Below are 19,175 nucleotides of genomic sequence, written 5' to 3' on the forward strand. Positions count from 1 at the left end.
GCTATCTCTCATCATAAACCAGCCTGATCAGCCACTCTCCATCCAATCTTTCATATTTCTAGCTTCACCAACATCTCCTTGATGTCTCAGTGTCACTTTAAAGGTATAATGGGTAAAACTGACGACCTGACTCTCTTCAGTCCACAGTTCTGTCAGTGTTGAAGTCCTCACTTTTCATTTTTAACTCCATCTCTAACAGCTCCTCCCACCTTTACCAAAAGAAACCTATACCTTTTCTTTTTTTTTTTTTTGGTGTTAACACTTTTGAGACTATCTTATTCCTTTCCATTCACAAACACAGTTTAGATGCAAGTCCTTCTTCAGGCATCATACCTCTTCTTGTTTGTGACAACCTAGCAATGAGAACTTCCTGCAAAAGCACCTTCACTGATCTGTCCTTTCTCCCCCTCTTTTCCCAGTGCTCCCTCCCTTCTCTGAATCCCTTCATTGGTTTCCTCTGCTTTGACACTGAGTCAAGGTTTATTATACTCAACTCTTTCAGTAACACTAGTAACTATTTTCCTGCTTTTTTTCCATGTACTCTTACAGATTTACCCTCTCTCTGAGCAAGTCCATGTCTTTAAAAAAAACCCCACAACCAAACTCCTATAGAGGTTTTCTGTCTTTTCTTTGGTAGAGAAAATTTGTCTTGTAGAGAAAAGATAGTGATCTTACAGTGATCTAATTTCCATTAGCAGATATAATAGCTTTGATGCTCTGGCCATTTCTCCTGAAATATTACAAGAGAATGAAACATGCTTATTATTCCTTTTACCCAGAGTTATCAGAGTAAATGTATGCTTTCCTCTACAATACAGGCAGAAAAAAAAAAAAATTACGAAATAGGCTAGACATATTCAAGAGGAATATGCCCATCAGTCGTCACCAAGCATGATGGTCCAGGTGTGCTTTCCCAGAAGCACAGAAACTGATGACAAGCTGGAGCACTGTATTTGGAGAAGGATTGCTGTATACCTGTCTGTTACTGACCAATATGTTGGGACACCGGTTATGGTGCTGGTTGGACATTCACTCTGCTAAAGTCCCTATGTTGCATCCCCATATCCCCATGGTTCTTATGTTGTTATAACTTAATGGAATAACCAATAAAGCCTTCTGACATCGTCTGCCTTTGTCTTTTTGCACTGTTAATGCAAACCCTTCCCCTTTCTTTACAAGATGGATGCAATTCGTGAACTCCTATGGACGAGGATCCCATCTTATTTATTTGTCTTGAAAACTTTCCAGCACTTTTATGGGAGAATCTAACATTCTGATTATTAATAATAAGAAAAAAAAATATGATGAGAGCAGCAGAACAGCTGCTGGAAGAATTATCTGCAATCCTAATTTCACACATACAACATACTATCCTGAACCTCTGCCCCTCCAGGTAATATCAGCTGGGGTTTTGTTTTGTTTTTCCTTTTCCAATTCTGCTGCAGGCAGTTTACTTTGCAGCTTCTATCCATTAATCTCAAGGTACTTTTACATAGAGGAATTAATTAAGACTCTTACATACAAGAATTAATTAAGACAGTAGTAGGCATGTTTTATCATCTCCATGTTGCACATGGGGGAACTGAGGTGAAGAAAGAGTTGCCCAATTCTTTTGCAGAGCTGGGAATGTACTTAGGCATATATCATATCCCTTCGACCTGGTGATAAGAATATCCTCTTTCTCCTAACGTTGTGAGGCAGATATCCAGTTTACCAAGTCAAATACCATTGACACGCAGTCCTACTATTCAACATGGAAACACTTCCCTCAGGCGAATACCTTGGCCAGTCAAATTTTTAAACACATCCTTCTTTCTTATTTCAGACAGAAAGCACACAGCACGGAAAGCAAACTACTGTAACTACTGTGGGATCTGATAACATTTATACTCTTATAAAGAAAGACTCAACCCAATACCTGAAATCTGTAATCTTATCATCCTGCTTTAACAGGTTCTCACTCTTTCTCAGCATTCACATGTATACTTCTGTTTGATAAAGAAAGAAATATAAACCTAATGACTTATGATTTTTATCTACAGTTCTTAAAACCTTTGCACAGCTGACACTGCGCTATCATGCTTCTGAAATGCAACAGTGCCACCTTCAGATCAGGCTAAAAATGACTTTTAAACCACCCATATGGAAGAAGCACAGCAACGATTTTTCTTTTCATCCAGACAAGTCCTGCTAGAAAGCCCAGAGGCACATGTATAAACCTGAGCCAAATCTGCGTATTCACATACTGAAACACAAATGTTCACCAGGAAAGGTGGCCCTTTATTTTTATAAATAAACATTAATAAAGTGCAATCAAATACTTCTTTTTAATACCCAGTATATTCATTCTCTAAGCATGAGAATCACAGCATATTCCCCTGGCACTGCACTAACAACTCACACTGGGCAGAGCAGCACATCAGCTGGGACCCACTCCTCCTTAGCAACCTTCAAAGATTTTGCCAACCACTCCTGGCTATGTTGGGTCCCAGAAGAAAGCCAAGCTACAGTACACATGGGAAACATATACCTGTACGCACGTATGTATATGTATTCCATACACTATACACATTACATACTGGATGCAACATGTGTTGTATCTCCCAGAAGAGCCCTGCTCTGAAAGAAACCTACCAGAAAGTATGACTCCAGGTGGGGTTGCAAGCCCTTCCCTCCTGTACGAGGTGGTCTGGTGTATGACCCATATACACAGGTATACCCCTGCCATGTCTCCTCTCTGCCAAGTTGAGACTGTAAATCAAGCGTGTGCGTTCCACTCGGAAGTTTCTTCTAAACCACAGCATTTGACAGATCCCCTTTACCCTCAACAGAGGTGTTTATTCAAAACCGAACCAGCTTGTCATTAAATATTACAACGGGCAACAGTTTCAATAAATTCGGTACTGCTTAAAAACTTTGGTTATTATCCAAAAATTGTTGCAATGCTATTTAAACAAGAAAGGACAGTTAATTAAATTTACAGTCTCTTTGCTGACATACTACATAGTTATATTTGATTTGATTATAATGGGCAAACCTCATAATTTTATAGCTAATCCATTTGCAATTGTAATTGGAGCAGTTTTGAAAAAAGTTAAAGTACTTCACAAATTAAAGTTTAGGCTTCTGTGATATGAGTTCAAATTATACATACTGGACTGCAGAACATTAAATCAATAAAGGCTTGAAAATCAAGGTGGGAACTAATTAGTTGAGTTAACTTCTTCGACCCTGTTCTACAATATTATTGAGAGAAGATAGTAAACACAAAACACTATACTCACCCACTGTCATCCCATCCATGTAACGCTTGATGATATCAAAGGAATCTCTTAAATTTCCTTCTGTTATGTCAAATATGATGTCTGCCTGGTTGGCCGGATATGTAGGTGTGATGGCACGAAGAAAAATAATCTCTGCAAATAGAAAGTATCACAGAACGTACCAAGAAGTATCTGAAAACATCACTGAAGAACCCAACAGAATTTGATCCAAAATTACTTGTCCTCAAAGCTGGTGGAGGACACTTACCTTCCCTACCACTCCCAGTTTGTCCTTTAAAATGAAAGAAAAATCTGAGGGAAGGAAGGGTTCAGATAGATTTATTTTCTCCTCCTGCACCATCCAAGAAGCCTCGAAGCCGAAACAGTATTATTTTTAGAGTCTGGAGAGACCACTCTTAGAAATCAGTCAGACTTCTAGCATGTACCCAAAGAGGATAACACTGAAGATCCACAAGGTGGGTAGTGGAGGGGCACCAAACAGATAAACCCCTGAACTCCGACTCCCTGACGCAGCTACACAAAGTATTGTCTTTACAAATTACAGTCCTCTTGAGTATTGGAAATATGGGTTTAGACTAAAAAAAAAATAAAATGAAACTATTTTTCAAGCCCCTTGTGAAGAAGGTAAATATTATTATTCTCATTATTATCCTCGCTCTAAATATGATGAAACTAAACCATGGGGCTGTAAGGATTTACCCAAGGCCATACACTGAATTACAGTTTAGGAACATCTTTGGTAGTACCCTCAGATCGTTAGGTCTCATCTCTCTTTATTAAATCATGAGGATGGACTAATGAGGGAAGGGTTTGGGAAGCATCCTGGCCCAAATCCTTAGCTCTGCTGCCAGTACACCTGGTGAAGCTGAAGGGGTGTGTATGGGAGTAGAAGTGGCTATAGGGCATTCCTAAGTTCCCTGTGAAGTAGGGCCAGACAAGGCCTGAAACAGGCCTGAAACGAAGTATAGGAGCTCTACGCAGCAAAGTTACTGGTGGCTAAATTGTTCCTATACGACGTCTCTTGCCCTATTCCTTCAGCCTGGTACAGAAAAGAATTGGCTTTGGCTTTCATTTAGGTCAACTTCCTGAGATGGTGAGGCTGAGACTCTGGGTGCATCGTAAATAGGGAGTTAAGATCTTTAAAAGCCCTTCCAAAATAACCTTCCTTTCTTCTGTCCCCTTCTTCTCACTCTGTGTCTGTGCCACACAGTAAGTTGCCGCAGGGCTGAAGAATCACAGAATCATAGACAGTCACCCTACCTACGGTTGTCTAGGCAATCCCCAGTGAAGCTGCCAGAAAATGATTACAAATGCCAAGGAGCAAAATCCAGCTCTTGATCTGTAAGTTTATAAGCAAAGTAAGTGCAATCCTTATGAAACTGCAGGACTTGAAAACTCACAGGTCCTGCAGAGGCTGAAAGAACTAAAGAAATACGCAAGTGCCCATGAAAGTGCAGCACCTGGGGCTGAAAAAATTCACTTTGTGGCTGGACAACCACTCACTTGGATGCTTTTTTAATATCTTAGCTTAAAAACTTCTACCTAGTCTTTGGAATTTCCCTTCCTTTATTCTGTAATTTAAAAAGCATTTGTTTTTCAATAGGTAAAATACAGGCAAATCACAGTACTAGACCATAGAATCATAGACTGGTTGAACCTTAAAGATTATCTGGTTCCTACTCCCCTGCCATGGGCAGGCACACCTCCCACTTAACCAGGTTGCTCAGAACCGCATCCAGCCTGGCCTTCAACACTCCCAGGGCAGGGGCTTCCACAACTTCTGTGGACAACCTGTTCCAGAGTCTCACCACCCTCACAGTAAAGAAGTTCTTCCTAATGTCTAATCTAAATCTATCCTGCTCTAGGTTAAAACCACTGCCCCTATAGATATTCTATATAATTATTTTATAATTAATGTTTGCACATAGATAAAGGCTATATGCTTGGAACAAGCCACCCTCCAATAGCAAACACAGAGACTATACACAGATGAGAGAAATATAGTAACCACCTACTTCCTATCGCAAAATCTGCAAAAAAGGGAAGAATCAAGTCATGGGGCACACAGCTGTTATCTGAGTAAATGTGGTAAATGAGAATTTAAACTCACTATTTCCTTAGACTGGAAAGCTATATGAGTTAGAGCTCAGAATGACTTGCTTTGCCCCACAGAATTAAAACTCCTGGATATCGAAGGTTTTAATTAAACGTATAGTACACTATAATTTGGAACCGTGCAAACATTTTACTGCACCGGTAGCTAGTCTGGCTTTAGGCAAGGATTTCCGGTAGAGTTGTAGTCTATTAAATGGAACAAGGAACAAGCCACTTACCTTCAGGTCTTGTAAATTCTCTGAACGTGGGCAGTGAAATGACAGTGTGGGAAATTGTGTGGACTGGATCCAAGACACAGCTGACATCATTTGGTCGACAAGACTTAATGCAACGGATAGTATCTGTCTTTTCAAGTCTGACACTAAGAGAAATGAGAGAGAGATGCATATTTATCCTGAAAACTAATTACTTCGTACTTTGCAATCAGGGGAGCTAGAAACTATGATTTATTTAAGTGTTCACTCTTCACGTCAGAAACTTAGACAAATACAGATCATCAGAACTGCTGACCCACTGAAAAAATCTGTCTTGGCTAAAAGTTGCCATCAAAACTCCCTCAAACCCAGTACTTCAAGCCACACATATAAAAATAGGGAGAACTATAGTGCAGAAGACACCATATAAAGCATCTTTCCAAGTAGAAACAAACCAAGTACCTAGTAAACCAAGCACCTGGGCCCAGATCCCCAGCTGCAATGCATTGGCATGGCCCCACCAACTGCAGTGGAGCTACACTTATTTGCACAAGCCTTTTGGTACTCCATGTGATAATCAGTCATATAAAGCAGAAACAACTGTCTCCATTCTGGAAATCTAGTAGGAAATACCTGAAGGGCCAACTCTCTTTCACAATTTTCAGTGCAGCAAGAGCCAGAAAAGCCTCTAAATTCTTTTATTTGTACACATCCCTTTCCATCTAAACTGAGAAAACAGAGAGGAATGGAAACCGGAAGATGAAAAAAAGTTAACCACATTATTTAAAACCTCAAAGGTTGAATTCTGAGTTTGGGGAAATGGTAAGGGTCATTTTATATTCTATCTCAACCAGCTGCTCATTCATCCTTGAAAGTCTATTAAAAGTTAAATGACTTCTTCTCACCCTTGTCCACTAGAGTGAATTTAAAGTCACTTACAGTTCAAGAACTTCACACAATACCCACTCTGTGTTCATGAGAGATGAAAGGGCTACGCTGGGACTTACAATGTGACTAAGCCTCACAAATGATCTCAACTTTGACCTGCCCATTTCTTCATATTTCTAAGTGGAAAAAGGAAAAGACTACAATGTCAGAGGGGGGGAATTAGGAGATTAAAAGGAAGAAAAATTCACTGAGTTAAAAGGGAAACAAAAATGGAAGCTTTAGTTTGTCAAGATACCTCAAGAAACAAATGGTTCTTGCCCTTTTCAGAATGTGTTACCCAAGTCCACACCTACAATCCATCTTTTTTCATATGTTCAAAGGGTCTTTATGGCTCTATTAATAATAAATACATCAGTAACTTCTTATTATATGTTACCCACACTCACTCATCAAAGAAAACAAAGCCAAACATGTTGATACTGTATGAAGCTAAAATAAAGATAAAAGAGAAAACATGAGTCAACATTAAGGAAATCATGCTTCAACAGATGTGAACCGGCATAGTCCATCGAAGGCAATGAAGCTGGGATAATTTACATCAGCTGAGTCTGGCCTGTTTTTCTTACTCTATAGTTGATATTTTGGGTCTGGCTAGGAGATACAGGTGAGGAGAGACTTTTTACTTTTCACCTCTGCCCAGGTACAAAATTTCATCATTTCCTAAATATTTCACAGGGAACAGAATAGGGCTTTCTTCTGAAATGCCTCATGCTGGTCATTTTAAAATAAATTAATTCTGGATATATGGACACAGTAGTCTGACCTACAATAACAGATTTTAAACCTCAGCCATCAAATTAAGGAAGGACTGCCGGCTAGTTGACCCTCACATCCGTGAAACAAGCATCAGCTAAATTACATAGTTCCAGTGTAAGAGAGTCTATTTCAAAATATTTAACAATTAGAATTGAGGCAAAACATACATAATTCATGTTTGTTTTCCTCTCTCTCCTCCTCCCTCCCCGTTTTTTTCCCTACTGTGTATAGAGGAGGTTAGTAGACATTTACATCTATACAACCATACAAACAACACTGCGTATTTCCTCAGGATCTTTCTGAGCTGGGATCACAACAGCCAAGTCAAACTGGTTGTACTTCCAATAATATATTTACAAATTCTGAAAAAGTTCTTTAAAACTTTTTCTCTTTGCATTATATAACACACAAATAATAACTATAGCATCATCATCTAAACGTTTTAGGAACACCAATAAAGAGTAGCTTGCATAACTCATTTTGAAACATTAATACTAATGAAGTAGTAATACAATACATACAGCATCCTAAATTTTCACAGTTGTATTTAGATAATAGAATTTCTATGCAAAAACACTGTGGGAGTGTCCAAAGCATTAGGTATTGTTCTGCCTTTGCTACCTCCGGCAAGGAAAAGGAGCTTTACTCTCAACTTCAGCTGCAACAAAATTGGCAAAAAGAAACATTTCTGAAATTCTCATCCAATAAAGCCATTAATTTGTTTAAGATGAAGTTGTGAGACTTACTTTCGTAATTCTCACTTCTGATTCACTGGAGTACAATATTCTGACATGAATTAAGTACCCTGCATATATAAACAGAGGATCACAATGACCACGAGTGATTTGTGTTAGTTCCTAACTAGAACTAGTTTCTAGATCTACCCAACTTGTAAACCATACATGTGACAAACGTTCATGTACAGTTCCATTTCTTGCACCATTCCTCTCCTCTTGCAAATCTCGTAACTTTTTCTTTTGCGTGCCCTGTCCACACGACTAAGCTTGAGCTTGTGCTTTCATTTCCCCCGCCTAAGTAGTTATTCTATGATCTCCTTCCTTTTGATATCCCTGTTAATTGCTTCAGCACATCCAAAATGCAGTGGGTAACACTTTGTTCTCTCATTGCTTCAACGGTACATCTTCAGATATCTTCTGGAGCAACTTCTTTGACAGCAAGCATCTACTTCAAATCCTGATATTCACTATTAATTATGTGCTCTGATCTCAAATACTTTTTATTTTATCCTTACACATCATCTTTGCATTTGATCTTCTGATTAGCTGACTTATCTTTTTTTGCTCATATCCTTCTATAGCAGCGACTAGACCGATAAAAGTTTCTTCCTAAGTGCTAAGAACTTTCTTTATTCAAATAATTTCCTACAGGTTTTGCAGCCATAACAAAAACTGCAGCTTTGGACCTGGTACCTCCACAAAGCCTTTTTCATTTAAAAGAAAAAAAAGTTAAGAAACAGTTCCGAATATATTTGCTTTCTTCTTGGGTCCTGGTGTAATCCTTTTAATGGTCTCCATTTGATTCAGTTAGTAAGTTCTTTGGACCAGGAGCTGTGATTTCACTTTCCTTTGGCAAGAACCACTCACGTAAGTGGTGCTACATAATTCCACACATGTTCCTGAAAGTTCCAGATACACTGCAGCATTAAAGCATCTAAAAGAGGAGAACCTGAGCTCTGTGTTCTTGAATTACTTGCTGAATGCAGTTAATGTGGCAGTGTTCTACAGTACTGAGGGCCAGACTCACATGCTCCCTTCTTTTTCTGCCAAACAAATATATATTAATGCTTGCAAAAATGAAGTTTATTTTTGAATCTTTATCCTACTTAATTATGGCCTCATAATGTACTGGTAGGCAGAGGGCATTTATGTACAAGCATCTTCTGTGGTGGTAAGAAACCTCATTAGCTCAAGTAGCATGGGCTCGTGCTTTCAATATTTAAAGTTGGGACTCTATCCCCACTGGCAACTTCTGGCAGCTTTATAAGTATGTGTCAACAGACTTATTAAACATTGGCATTCCTCATGAGACTTGAACTCCTGTCAGCCAGCTGGGATAAACTTTGCCTTAGGGAACATGTAATACTCTGGCAGAGTGCTGCGATCGTGCCCCAATTTAAGTCCCTGGCTGATGATGAGCCTGAGAGCCTGCAGCTTACAGTTAATAGAGTAATTCCTTGTGTTCAGGTAATTAGGGTTTGTGATCTTGGTTTAGAAGGTTCCCAGTTTCTAATCTTGTACCTTGCCTGTGCTATCTGTATTTACCTAATGAAGCACTTTTTTTTAATATGTGCATTCACGTGGATTATTCCTCATTCACCTATGGACTGACTATTCTGCCGATATATACGGGCAGCAGTATTGTACTTGACTGCATAGAAGTAAAGAAAGACAGTGGTAGAAGAAAGATTTAGATATTGGAATTCTGGCTGACCTTTCAGAGCTCCTAGGGTTTGGTGGTGGTGGTGAGTAAAGTCTATATAGTTAAAAATTTATCAGCTTTGATATAGAAGTTGGATAGACCAAAAAAAGTTATGAGACTGATTAAATATCTTTTTCAAACGTTCCTGTAGACACATCTCAGGGTAGAGCCTGAGAAATATAAAGGAGCTGCCAGGTGAATGCTGTTAGGAAGTTCATTGGTGTTTTCCCATCATTATTTTTTCAATTCAGTGGAAATTCTACAGAAAGGAAGATGAAATTTCTCTAAAATAAGTGTTCTTTGGAGTAGACGTACTGCATTCAGTTTTGGGTCCCTCAATACAATAAGGACACTGAGGCACTAGAGCATGTCCAGAGAAGGGCAACAAAACTGATGAAGGGTCTAGAGCACAAGTCTTTTGAGGAGTGGCTGAGAGAACTGGGGTTGTTTAGCCTGGAGAAAAGGAGGCTCAGGGAAAACCTTATTGCTCTCTCCTACTACCTTAAAGGAGGCTGTAGAGAGGTGGTACAAGTGATAAATGAGGACATGAGGAAATGGCCTCAAATTATGCCTAGGGAAGTTTAGACTGGCTATTAGGAAAAATTTCTTTACTGAAAGGGTTACCAAGCACTGGAATGGGTTTCCTGGGGCAGTGGTGGAGTTCCAGTCCCTGGAGGTATTTAAGAGTCATGTAGACATAGTGCTTAGGGATATGGTTTAGTCGAGGACTTGTCAATGTTAGGTTAATGATTGGACTCGATGATCTTAAAGGTCTTTTCCAGTCTGGGCAATTCTGTGATTCTGTGTGAGATTCTCTTTGTACCACCCTTACAAGTTAGAACTGGGATCTGTACCTGGGAGACATCAGTACAAGTTCACTAGCTACAACAGAGCAATGATAATGTGCAGCTTGAGAATCTGGCTCCACACACTCCAAACTTGTGTGCTGGGGCACCTCTGAGGTCCTAAGTTATGCTCTCTTATCAGATTTTCAGAAAATGCACAGTATTTGCCCCATTAAGTGACGAAACTCTCTAAAGGTGTCTCCGCTGAGATAGCTCACATTATGTATGTATTTTGTTTTGAAAACTTAGACCTAAACATATGTAGCTCTGTATGACACCAACTCCACTACTACGTGAAGTAAATTGATAGTTTTCAGTCCTCAGTTTATTCAAGTAATAAGCTCTTGGACACCAATTTCTGCTTTTCATAATGATGCAGAGTACACATAAGAATCTCCCCAAATTGAGATGTTCAGTGATAGGGCAAAGTGGAGAACTGTGATGATGGCAAATAAAATGCAAGTGCAGCATGCAACAGATGAACTAAAACTTTATTAAAATTGGGGGGAAAAAGCTACTCTTAGAAGAGAAAAAAATAGCCAATGATGCCTGTAAGATAGGGATCAAAGCTGTGCAGAGACAAAGATAAAAAGTTTGGCAATAAATGTGTTGACAGTTCCATGGCGGGAAAGTTGCATCTGAATTGTCAGAAGAACGTCTCTGGGCTCTGTGATTTGCCGCTGCATGACCACAATGCCACTGTGGTTGTTCACTTTTTTTGTGGTGAAAACCCCCTCCTGGTTCCCGCTGATGATGGACAGCAGAATTTTGTCCCCACGGACAGCATTGGAAGGGCCCATGCGGAAAATGTCGGTGGGTACTTGAATGTTGGTAGGAAAAGAGAGGTGATAGTAGGTTATTCTCAGAGGCAGGCTCTGGCACTCCTTATTTTCATTACAAGGCAAGCGCTCACAGCGACTGCAAGAAAAGTGAGAACACAAGACAAGAGGAAGATTAGCGTACATTTAGCAAGCGTGATAGGAGAGCAAGGGCAGTGGGGGTGGGAAAAGACATGTTGACTTGCATACAGCATTCTTCAGCATGGCACCTCAGTCATATTGCAAATGGACATTTATTAAACATGGATGAACTTGACTGTAGTTGTTGCTTTTGGAAAAGTGTTGCCATTTTCAGAAGTGTTGCCCTTTGTTTGCATGCACAGATGGATTGAGTCTGGCACCTCAGTGTGGGTGAGAGTTTATTTGCATTTAGATCAGATAAGCTCTTGCTAGGGACTATACTGGCTTTTTTTTTTTTTTCCCCAAGTTTTATTCTTTTTTTGACTGGAAATACATTAAATAGAGGAAGAGATCCTAAGAGGTTAGTGAGTTGACTGCATCCTACTTAGGAGGTGTGACTGGATTTTAAGAGAGAGCAATGTATTCTAAAAACCACAAATGTACAAGGAGTTGGTCTTTCTGAGAGAGAAGAGGCACTCTAGATACCGCACAAAGTTTGTTCATCATCTGACAACATACAGAGGAATGTAAAACTTACTTCCAACTGAGCCTGTATGTTAAGGTTTATTTGCTTTGAAGACAAACCTCCTTCCTCCTGGAGCGGCACAGTACTCCTCTGTGCTACCAGCAGAACCAGCCTGAGTCAGTCTAATGCCCACCTAGGCAAGCACTGAAAACAAGATCCAAAGGCCTGATGTCTCCAGCATGTGCCCTACGCGTTCACTCCACTCTTAGGCAGCCTTGAGCCACAGGAATGGTGCCGGTACATGAGAAAGTTGACCTCTGCTCTTTCCTTCCCTTGTCACTACGCATTGTATTAGAGTGAAAAATCAAGAGAACTAGGAAAAGGTCACAGGCTGATAGTGAACAATGAACATCAGCACTAGAAATCATGATTTGCAAGGAGGGAGCAATGTCCTGCCTTTCTGCTACCGAGACGCGAGGTTTGTCCAGTAAAACACACAAAGAGGTATGGGCATTAAAGTCACTGCTATTAAAGAGTGCTGTAGTTCACTTTAAAGAAGATCTGACATGTCATGATACCTGGTGGGTTTGAGAAGCGTTTAAAGAATTGCATACAGGGAAAAGTTCATAAGGATTTCAGATTGAAGATATCCCTAAATCGCCACATTCAACTTGGTACCTGACCATCCACTCAGACAGCTGTGTGGAAGTAGAGGTAGACGTGACTGTCTCAGCTGGATGATGACTTTGCAAAATTTCAGGATGATCAGGTTGTGCATTTAGCTCCAAACCTGCCTCATGCCCAAATATGAATCAATTAAATTATGTACAAGAGCCTCTCCACTCAAAAGCAATACTCAGCCCAGAGGCTGAGGTTTTGGAACCTAAATTATTCATTTCTTTACTAAGAAATGCTCCAGCATGAAAGCATGGTTTGCTTCTTACTACCACAAGGAAATTTGAGTGCCCATTTAATTTATTTTATTTTGACACATAAAATTGCGCTCCTATCAGGAATATCTGGTATCAACAGAACTGTGGCTCACAAGCAAGCCCCACTTTGTTGCCAGTGCATGATGACCTGAATTCCAGGAACTTCTCATTATATGCAAAGTAAGCACTTTCAAAAAGAGTAGTTAAAAGCACCCTCAGTTCTTCAGTTGATGTGTTCTATGTTTTCCTTTAATACCACTTGCAAATGAAAGTACAAAGCAATCCTTTGAAGACTTAAATGCATTCTTAATTTTATTCATGTGTGTAAAGAGCACGCACAAGTCTTCACAGGATGGCCAGCTAATTAGGTGTGGATACTCTTGGAACATTTTCAGGTATAGTGAGCTCTGCATTCTTTTCTGGAATGTCATCAGTAACCCCACTAAAAAGAATTACTTGGTTTTGTTGAAATCATGAGGCTACCTGATTTCACCGAAATCATAATGCAAGTCAAGACAGTTAATTTCTGAGTTGGAAATGTTTTCTTCATGTAAATCTTTTTGGAAACATGTCCATGCTCATGAGCACTTGCATGCTCATAGAGATGCTCTGATTTATTCTTCTATAACAGTAAAATACATTTTATAATAACAGCCAGAAATTTTTAAGACAACAAAAAAACAAAAACCAAAGCTCCCAGCTTTGTAAGGTTTGAAAAAGGACATTCTGCTGATTCAGAAAGTTATTTGTGGAGGCAGAGGTGCCTGTGGCTGGGAGCTAGAATTATTCAGAATTCATCATCTTTTATCTTATTCTTTGGTGGTGCACACTACACGCTGCACACCTCAATATAGGTTTAGTTAATGTGCACTAATTGTTCCATCAAATAACCGCAAAGGAGAGATAGCAAATATTATTGCTTTCGAGAATCAGAGTTCATTCTGGGGTCATGCACCACAAAGGCAACAAGCAATGAGCATTTTTAATCCCTATGTACTCTCTAGACCTTATTTAAATGCTTCCCTTCAGTGGGCAGAAGAAAATCATACAGCAGGGGAATCCAACAACCTCCTGCTGGTGAGGGAGCAGCCCAAGAGCCCGGGTGCTGCTCCAGCTCCACGGCATCTCAGCAGGGACCTGCCACCACGCCGCGTTGCTGTGGGAGAGGGCACGGGGTACCCTGCGGGAGAAGGGGAGCACAGAAGAGGCAGTGAGATGCTACCAGTGAAACCCAACACAGAGCCCAAGTGAAATATTTGCAATGAGGCAGTTTTATATGCATCTTTGCAAACCCCTGCAATTAGGTGCATGGGCTCGAGAAAAAAAAAAGGATATGATGCTGCTAAACACTCATTCCTGAATTTGTTCCTGATTATTTTACCCCACTTACTACTCTCTTCTCTTAGGTTTATTTATGTGGCTGAAGTACCAGTTTCAAAGAATTGTTCACAGTTTGAATTTCATGTACCAAGTGGAAAGAAAACTAGGAAAACTAGATAGATTCCCTTTTAGATAATGAATACAACATTTCCTAGCAGAGAAATGAGGAGAAAATATTTTCTTATTTCCCTTCTGTTAATTTTTGAGCCTTGTTTTCACATGCTGCAGAGGTCATTTATTCCTTTGTGCCCAAAGGAGCTGGATTGTATATGACAATTCCCCATGCACTGAAGGGAAAAGAACTTTATAGCTTTGTGATTTGCTTCATATAGGGAAACCATCTCAACACGCTGAATGACTAATCAAGTATTATTACTAAACTATACACTACATATCTCTGAAAGGATGAGAGGGGACCTTATTAACGTCTAGAAATATCTGAGGGGTGGGTGTCAAGAGGAAGGAGACAATCTCTCCTCACTGGTGCCCAGCAATAGAACAAGAAATAATGGGATTAAGTTAGGACATAGGAAGTTCCACCTCAACATGAGGAGAAACTTCTTTACTGTGAGGGTGACAGAGCCCTGGCACAGGCTGCCCAGAGAGGTGATGGAGTCTCCTTCTCTGGAGACTTTCAAAACCCTCCTGGACACGTTCCTGTGTGGCTGCCCTAGGGGATCCTGCTCTGGCAGGGGTTTGGACTAGAGGATCTCTAGAGGTCTTTTCCAACCCCTAATATTCTATAATTCTATGATTACCCACCCAGGTCCTCATTTCCTAAGGTTTATGAAAAAAGGCTAAATGCAATTTGCATTTTTGCAAATTTTAGAACTTTCAGAGGGTTTTGGTACAGATAACAAAACCTACAAAATTAATCTAACAAATTTCATATTTCTGCCCCAAAACATAACAGCAAACTGTTAAAAAAAAAGCACCAAAAAAACTCCACCACCGAAACCTCTTAAACATACAAGAGAATGCGTTCCTCCCTACCCTCATTCTTCGAAATGAGTGAACTGTTTGGGCTGGAATTTGCCAAAACTTGAGCTTGAGTCAGATACCTGGCATGTAAAATTTCAGCCGTTGGTTATGTTTTGGCAAAATCCTAAGCTGTTTAAAGCAGGTCCTAATAATCAGAAGCGACAGGCAACCTTAATAATACACAGACATGTCTAGAATATAAAAATATTTCTCAATCTGGCTCAATGCAATACACATTTCTGACATGCCGCCATAACCGCTTCTTTATCTTTTCTACTATTTTTCTTGGCTTAAATATTACAAATGTTAGACTTCAGTGTCGCATAAAGAGAATTTGTTATGCAATTTGAAAACAAAAAGTGCTTGGCAAGGCAGTACAGCAAGTTAAGTCCTATCATGAGTAGCAGTAGATCTTAATTATCCTTGGAAAAATGCCAAGCTTATAGGCTGATCAAGGAGGAAAAAAAAAAAAAAAGCAGAATTTAAGGAACAGAGATAAGGCCTTCAATAAAATTGTTAGCATTAAGGATTGGACTATGCCAGGCACTTTGCTGGCCTTTGGGAAAGGTTACACAGGCAGTTTCCTCCTGAATCTCAGAGTATCTATATAGCATCCTGAGCTTTCAGCCTGTAGCATGGGATGATCCTGCAATTACTTCATCTGATGACAATCACCACTGCAACAACCACCATGCAGAAATCTCTACTTTTAAGGTATTGGGTAAGAAAACTTCTGGATTACTGAGGGCTGTTGCCTGTACATAAGGATTCCGAGGAGAATCAGGAATGAACAAATTTGGACTGAGGCCTATTAAACTATAGCTATTCCAAAAAACAATCACGTGAGCTGCCAACTTGATGGGAACGAAAGATGCGTTGTCTTTCTTAGGATGTGCCAAGTTGGTGAAACTGGAATGTGTTTTGAATAGAAAGGAGAGCGAAATGGTATCTGTAATAGATACGATGTTATGAGAAGCCAACTATTTTGAATTTAGAGCCCTGGCACAAGGTTGGTTGAAAAAGTGATTTAATGTCATTATCATGCAAAAGCTAACGAAGACATGCTAGCTATCAGCTATGTTGGGTTATATATGCCAAAAATAAATAATTCAAGAACATGTGAACTAGTTTAGCTGTAAGAAGGGTCTTAAAGAGCCGTCTTATGAAACTGTTCTCCAGTGGGCACAAGGTAACCCAACACATAAGCTCTGATTCTGTCATGTTGGTATGATACCCGTGCACTGGCTAAGTGTGAGAGTTCCTATCTCCCCATTGAATTAACTTGGACTTTTTGAAATAAAGATAATGAACTCATATTCTCTTTGGTTTATACAAATGCATGTTCGACAATAAATTTAGTAACTGTGTCTGTAGCTGTTGAGAGGGAAAAACCTAATAAATCCAACAAGATAATAACTCAAAGAATTAAAATAATTAGAACTTCACTGAGCAGCTACAGAATTTGTGTCTGACTCATAGCCTAATTATAGCCCTAGCACATCAGAAGAATCTCTCCCTATGAGACTGTTCGAGTTAGGCAGAGTAAGGCATTACAGGGCCCCAACAACCCAGACTCAGAAGAACAATTCAGACATTCTACTACTTCCCCAAAAGATCACTTACATCTCAAATAGCCATTAATTTCAACACAGATGAGAAAGAAGATGAAATGGAATGTGTGTGTACAATGTGTATTTTATAAACTGAATTTTGCAGCTCAGGGATATTCATAAGAGTAAAAATCTGTTAATTTTGCTTAGTGGTCCATGGCAAATGACTTTTTTTGAAGTAGGATCCACGATATTATGAATATAGAGAACATCTGCATCATGAAGCACTGCTTGTTTATTGATGTGACAAACATAATTTGAAACCTAATTACTATTGACACTTCTCAGAATACAAGCATATTTTATAAATACCTGCTCTTATATCATGAATTCCTTCTACAGCGTTCTGATCAAATACATCTGCTGTGCCACTTACAGGGCATTTCACGGATTAAGGTTTAAATGGAAACTAATCCCCATAAAGTCCCTCTGATGAAGATCAGCAGTAGTTTCACTCTACAGAAGAGGCACAGGGTACTCACTTTTAGCTAAAAGACAGTGAGCATATAAACACTGACTGTGAGAAGCAATAGCAAGCTTGATGACAAATGTGATTTATCAGCTTTCCTCCCTAGCTGGGGGAGCACACACTTACCTGGGTATGGGGCACATGGAGTTGGGGGCAGTGGGGCAGCAGAGCAGCCTTTGGAAGAATTTCTGGAGCAGAGGGTGGCCATAAAGCCACAAGGCAGAAGGAACCTGCATCAGCCATAAACTCCAGCTACGCTACTGAAATTCTGCAACAATGGCTCCACTTTGCCAGCACCCTTTGATGGACATAAATGAGCTGCCCGTCACCCCTCCTCCCAAAGCTGTCTCATATTTTCAAAACAAAAATGCACAGGCTTTCTCTGAGCTAGGTTAAGAGATGCAAATAAGAGCAGCAACTAACATACCACCCTTGCTAGGATTCCCAGCTTTTTTAACAGGGGTGAAATGGTACTAAAAATAGGCCATTCTTGCAATGCTTTGCAATAACTCTGGTAAGAATTCAGAGAGGGAGCTAAAAGAACTCTTTTCCTGGAGCATAATAGTAATGAGAGACTAAGTGCGAACAGAAATAAAAATCAGAATTTTGAAGCTGAATGCAACCTTCTTAAGAGGTTGCCTTCGAAGTAGCCAGAGAGAGAACATCTGCTTTAGAGATCATTACAATGCAAACTATGGACACGTGGTATTTTTTAAGGGCATATCTTTTCCTTAGACTGAAACAGGAGCATGAGAAAGAGATCAAACTTGTGTGTGCAAAACATCACGTAGGCCTACCAGCAAAACATATATTTGCCAGAATCTGTTATGTATTCAGTCGGCAGTGGCATGACATAAAGTAGATTGTGTCACCAAAAAAACTGTTCAACCTTGAAAAAGGAAGTACTTACGTATCTCCCGACTTGCGGTAATTTTCTGGACATTCCAAAGACAGACAGCGAAAGCCCCCCTGGATGTTAAAGCAGGTCTCATTGAAAGAGCAGTTGTGGCTTTCTGCAACACACTCGTCAATATCTGCCAAATGGAAAAAGGTGAGTGGATTAAACACATGCCTTTCCTCTACTTGCAGGTGCCAGATGATGAAAGAATCGTATTAGATATTACAGAACATGGGTTGCAATCAAATATTATTGGAGGATTGGAAGGGGAGGGCAGGAGACCAAAAAAGAAGAAAATTAACCCAAACAACAGGCAAGAACAGGAAAAGGAAGAGCAGCAGTGCCACTAAGTGGACAAGACCTAAATATTTGCTGAAATGTTTACAGCATTGTATATTTCCTTTTAACAGTTAACCTAACTTATATCATTTCATAGTGGAAATCTTCATATTCAGAAAATTTTATAATTCTTTAATAATGTTATAAAAGGTATTTTCTACTGGATTCTACAGTTTACAAGAGAAATTTCCTGTATACTTATTAAGAAATACTGGTTCCTTCAGATCTCAAGCTTATGCTTAATGCTTTACCTATAAGTTGTAGGTAAGGCTTTTTTATAACCACAGAAACTTGCTAGAACTTTTCCGAAGTCCACAATCCAGTTAGGTCTCCCTTCAGTTATTGAACTCACCTTGGCAGTTGCGTGCATTAGGTGCCAACCTGTAACCAGTGGAGGGACAAGTACACTGAAAGCTCCCAGGAATATTAATACATCGAAAGGAACAGATATGTCCTCCAGTAGGTAAAGCACATTCATCAATATCTGCAAGAAAAAAACAGCACTAATTTACTATGCATTCACGACATTCAGCCAAGTGCACATGTACAGTATTCCTGCT

The 19,175-nt window shown here is 39.7% G+C and overlaps 1 protein-coding gene across 4 annotated transcripts in view; it reads right to left on the reverse strand.

Moving 5' to 3' along the window:
• The window catches only part of FBLN1 (fibulin 1), a 67,429-nt gene that overhangs the window by 18,110 nt on the left and 30,144 nt on the right, over positions 1–19,175 (reverse strand). For 2 of the 4 annotated variants that reach the window (XM_009879229.1, XM_009879231.1), the window contains exons 12-15: positions 18,968–19,099; positions 18,289–18,412; positions 5,618–5,760; positions 3,285–3,416 (exon numbers count right to left, since the gene is read on the reverse strand). In XM_009879229.1, coding sequence (XP_009877531.1) covers positions 3,285–3,416; positions 5,618–5,760; positions 18,289–18,412; positions 18,968–19,099 — 531 coding nt within the window. Of the gene's footprint in view, positions 1–3,284; positions 3,417–5,617; positions 5,761–11,054; positions 11,500–18,288; positions 18,413–18,967; positions 19,100–19,175 lie in introns of those variants that run through there. The other 2 variants (XM_009879232.1, XM_009879233.1) reach the window with 1 other exon arrangement.

This window comes from Apaloderma vittatum, unplaced genomic scaffold (genome assembly GCF_000703405.1).
Source record: "Apaloderma vittatum isolate BGI_N311 unplaced genomic scaffold, ASM70340v1 scaffold2752, whole genome shotgun sequence".
Lineage (NCBI taxonomy): Eukaryota > Metazoa > Chordata > Aves > Trogoniformes > Trogonidae > Apaloderma > Apaloderma vittatum.